The following is a 5,000-nucleotide window of genomic DNA, read 5'->3' on the forward strand; positions in this document are numbered from 1 at the left end:
TGACATCACAGACCGTTAAAATTTTATCAATTGCGGTATGATTAATCCCCCAGTACACGGGCCTGACTTAAATATTTAGAATGCTTCTTCTGTTATGACTTTAATGCATGTAAAGTAACGAGATTAACTCCAGTACACTCAAATATATTTAAATATGAATCCTTCCCGCGCTGTAGGCTATTCCGGCGTGTAGGAATCATTGAGTCTACGTGGTTGTGTCAGGCCCTATTTGTGTGACCTGCGCTGGAGCCCGGCCTGCCTGCGGTAGCCGGATATCTGGCCTTGCGCAGGCTGCCTGGTGGCTTGCCTCATTTGGCATGGAATGTGATTCCTGGCTGTTCCAGCTTCTGATTCATTCAGGTTTTATTGCTGTGTAATTTTCTTATTCTAAAATAAAAGCTCTCCAACAAAAATTACTATGCATTAGGCCGCGGTAGCCTACTCAAATGGATATTAATACAGTTTATCTCTAAAAGGACGAATAATGTATTTGAAACAGATAAAAGGCCCTCCACTAAATGAGGAATGTTAATATCTCATGGCACGGTTAATAAAGAGATATTTCACAGGGGAGGCTTGTTTTATGACTTTGGATACAACAGCCTTGTAATCTGACATATCTTAAATGATACAATTTCACACATACATTCATCTCTCGCACGCCACGGCCCCTCTCGCAAAATCTGAATTCAGGACAAGTCTTGGGCACTAATTACTTCTGGGCGGGGGCGGGGCGGGACGTGGGCGGCGGGAGCCGGCGGAGAGCCCACAGCTCGGGGCACGTCTTGAGAAATGCATTGTTTCTCTCCCCTTCAGCAGAAAATAACATTTGTTTTTGTTGTGTTTAAGGCAGAGTTTAAATTAATTTAGCCCAGTGACACGTGTTCGGCGCCTAAGCTGCTGCTAAATAATCCCGCGGAATAAATTGCTGGGGAACCAAGTACATTAATTTACGGCTCTCCCGACGCTGACAGATGGGAGGTGGGCGGGCGGGGCAGCCGGCAAATATTAACATAAAGCAAATTTGCTTTATTCTTCTTCATATTTCCCCCCCAGCCCCGACTCGCACTCACCCAAGGCTGCTTCTCTAATTATCCACGAGGTCAGTAAGCAAAATTGGGAAGAAGCTGGGAGATCAATACAAATTATCCCCGAGCAAACCAGTGCTGACAGTTTGAATTGCGGCATATGTTTACCTAAAATCAGGCAATTTATCTTAATATCAGCAAAGTAATGCAGTGCAGGTGAAAGGTCAGGCAATCTCTCCCCCTCATAATTACCCAGTTCTAAAACAGGAAAGTGGTATTGATTGGCCTGGCTGGGGGCTCCGTGACTGGACGTGCCAGCGCCTTGCCCTGGCTCGGCCCGGCTCACTCGGCGCGCGGGGCCCTGAGCCTTCTCCTCGCTGGCCTGGACAGTTTGCTGCCCGAACCTCGGTGTGTCCTGGCCTCGCCAGGCCTGGGGTGGGGGTGGGTTCTGTGTGCCCAGCAGTGGAAGGCTGTGGACGGACAGACGGACCACCTGCCCACGGGTCGGGCTCTGCAGGTGGCCACTGCTCTTGGAAGCGTGGGGTGGGGGCCCACAGGATAACCCCGCCCCCCAGGAGCGTGACTGCTGCCTGTCACTGCTCCTGCTGTTGAAGGAGGAGGGGCCAGTTGGGCTCCCCGTGGCCGAGGGTGGGGCAGGCTGAGGCCTGCGTCTGGCCTGGCGGCGCGGTGACCCCTCCTCTCCACCCTAGCAGTGCGGTGCCGCCCTTGTCCTGGGAAGTCACCGCGCTCGGGGCTGAATCGAGGGGTGCCCTGCAGTGAGACTGCTTTAAATGTTTTTGGTCATAGAAAGATGAGTATCAGTGGTCTCTCCCAGAATGAGAGGCTGTGGTGACTACAAGTCATAAAGCTTCTGAAAGCTCGCATTAAAGCGCCTATCACCTGTCAGGGGCATTTGCATGAAATCAATAGCGGCCGCCCATCTATCTTTTCTGATCACCTTTCATCAGGCCGATTCATTAAGTCCGACAGTCATGGCGATTAGCTGGGAGAGAGGAGAGACCTGACACGGTGGCAGTGCACAATGGGCCACCTATTTGTTCCCCGACGGAGGAACGCAGCACTGAGCTCATCTTCGCTGGCCGCGGCCGCTCGGCGAGGGCCACCCTGCCGCCCGGCTGCGCTCCTGTCCGACACCCTAGCGGGGGCCCCGGCAGAGACATGACAAATTGTCCCCCAAGTCAGCGCTGACAGCCTCTGATGATTAATGGTCTGATTATGAAGTGGTTTTACACACATAGAATTTACATCACAGAGAGTTAGGACTTTTGCCGTGTCACATACGCCAAGGCATTTGGAGGGGCTTTAGTATTTGCAAAGAAAAAAGAGGGCGAAATCCCAGCAAAAGCCATGTCATGTAAAATCAATACGTCGGATCAATGCTTTATTAACAAGAAAATGTCTTACTTCACATTCCTGTGTGGACCTTTGTCTCCGGGATGTATGATGGAATGTCAGATCATATTGTGGGCCTCGACTTGCGGGCGCGTAACCGGGCGTCCGCGGGAGGCGCCCGGGAAGAGTGGGGACCAATTATTTCCGAGCGCGCGTCCAGAGGCAGCCCCTACCCCCGCTCCGAGGGGTCCTGGGCCCTTTGTGCTCCGCACCCTCGGCGCACCTGCTGAGCTGGGCGGCGTCAGGCATCGGATGACTAATGAGTGACGTCCCAAATTGCGGGCGGAGTAATGAAGAGACGGCAGCGGGTCTCGTTAGTCTCCGAAAACCCCCTGATTGATGTCGGGCCGCGCGCCGTGGAGTTGCCGCGCAGGAAGCGGTATCCACATCACCAAGTAATGCGCCCTAATAAGTATTTTCATCTTAACTCGCGTCCGCGGGCCTCGGGGCTCAGTTTTTGTTGGAGTCAGGCAGAGCCATAATAAAACCCGATGGCTCCTTATAAAGCCTGTTAAACACAGTGTGTGCAGTCGGACGGGGGCCCGGCCGTGATTCATGCACTGTACACAGTACGTGTGCCGCTGATTTATGGCCATGCACAGTTCATAGTCAAAATTACAATTTGAGGGATAAAAAGATTAATTACTATTTGTGGCCGGCAATTTTGTGAGGCTGGTGGATTGCAGCTGTAGAATGATAGTGCTGTACATCAGCTTGTAGCCGGCCATTCACAGATTATTAAAGCTTTGCAAGAGTAAGTGCTCCTCCTGCCTGGCTGGTGCTCAGGCAATATGCTAGACAAAAAAGGGCCACAGGGATAAATCTGAGGCTAGCAGTAGCTGGACATATGTCATAATTGCCAGTTTCCCATAAATCCCTGGCCGGCGTGGAAGGCAGTGTGCGGTGCAGGCATCACATCGTGACGGCGGGGATGGCTGCGCGTGGCCCCCAGGCCTGTCGCTCGGTGGCTGCACCGCCATCTCCACCATGTGCGGAGTCACCCTTTCACCCTTTGACTTTCTCCTGGCCTAATTATAGACTAGAAATAATCACTGCTTCTATGTGCAGACACAGCGGGGGTCGGGGGTGTGGGAAATCCATCCCTTAAGACGGAGCCAGCGTTCAGGGGTGCCTGCCTTCCCCGGCCACAGAGAAGGGGAGCTCCCCGCTTAGTGGACAGTGTGCGATGGACGAGCGGCGGGAGGTGGCCAAGTCGTTAACCTGTTCTGCATGTCTGTGTCCTGTTGCAGCCCTTAACGAACCAACCATAGACTACGGCTTCCAGAGGCTGCAGAAAGTGATCCCGAGACACCCGGGGGATCCCGAAAGGTTACCCAAGGTCAGTGAGAGAGCAGGTGGCGCTTGGCTCAGGTGGGCCGCCGGGGGGGGGGGTTCTGGATCCGGGGCGGCAGGTGCCGTGGGACGGGCGGGGAGGAGGAAGAGTGCCAGACGCCCCCAAACCCTGTGCCCACAGCAGGGCTGACAGGTGTGGGGCCTGCCCTGGCCCGAGCCTGGCCGAGGTGGGCCAGGGGCAGGACAAAGGGTCAGCGCCCTCGGCTCCCTCACCTCCTCTCCGAAGGACGGCGTTTTTGAAGGAAGACGAGAACGGCTTTTCTGATAACAAATATTTTGGATTCTGCGCGGGGGACATAAACTTCCACGTAATGAAATAGTTCAATTAAACATTTTCCACTCCAGTGGCCTGCGCTGATTTCCATCGCGGCAGCCCCAGTCTGATCTGTGATTACTTGACTCTTGTTTTCCTTTCATTTTCTAAAGCTCGATTCAGTTTAATCTTTTGTTTACAAAGCTTTTGTTATAAGTCCCTGACTTAGCAGGCTAACAAATGAAGTCCACATATTAATATCTAGAGGGACTTTTCATTTAAATTCAGCAAAGACAGAAGCTGCCCGTGTTGTTTATGCACACGGCACATATCACAGAAATTTCATTTTGATGTATAACATTAAAGATAAGTCAGGCTTATAATTTTCCCTCTCCTTTGATATAATTTTGTCTCTTTGCCTTTAGAAGCCGTCTCTGATTTCCTAGGCAGAGTTGAAAACGCAAAATGAAGTCATAGCGTATGACTGATGATTTTGCATCCGTGCCTCTGTGTGCCCACGTCCTGACCACCTCTGAGTTTTATTAACACAATAAAACCTCTCAGACGCCACCTTTTTAGCGCTCAGCATGCACACCAGTGGTGTCATTAGGCTCCTTTTTAATTTGTGAGCGCGCTGGCGGAGGGTGTCAGATACTCTCCGTGAGGGTCCTCAAGCCCGGGGAAGAGGCTTTGAGAGCACACGGCGGGTCACCCGGGGGGTTCTGTAGCTGAGGGTGAGCCCCGGCGGGACCCCTGCTTCCCAGGAAGACCCGGGGCCCGTGGCCTCCTTCCCGGCTGGGCTCTGTGCTGGACGGCCCCTGTGCCCTGGCAGGCTGAGTTGGAGCCTGGGTGACCCCTGGGGGAGAGCCTGGGGTCACCTGTCCTGCCTTCCCCCACCCCAGGTCTCCACGGGACCCCAAGATGGTGCCCGCTCTACCTGCTGCCTTGCCAGC

At 53.2% G+C, this 5,000-nt stretch overlaps 1 protein-coding gene across 14 annotated transcripts in view; it reads left to right on the forward strand.

The window, feature by feature from the left end:
- EBF3 (EBF transcription factor 3) overlaps positions 1-5,000 on the forward strand; it is a 124,179-nt gene that overhangs the window by 108,938 nt on the left and 10,241 nt on the right. For all 14 annotated transcript variants that reach the window (XR_016221408.1, XM_051836655.3, XM_051836663.3 and 11 more), the window contains one exon: positions 3,692-3,780. Coding sequence is in view for 13 of the 14 variants with exons in the window: in XM_051836655.3 (XP_051692615.1) it covers positions 3,692-3,780 (89 nt within the window). In the remaining variant the exon portion in view is untranslated. The remainder of the gene's footprint in view (positions 1-3,691; positions 3,781-5,000) is intronic.

Source organism: Oryctolagus cuniculus, chromosome 15, assembly GCF_051225735.1.
Source record: "Oryctolagus cuniculus isolate XC-2025 breed Fujian yellow rabbit chromosome 15, ASM5122573v1, whole genome shotgun sequence".
Taxonomy (NCBI): domain Eukaryota; kingdom Metazoa; phylum Chordata; class Mammalia; order Lagomorpha; family Leporidae; genus Oryctolagus; species Oryctolagus cuniculus.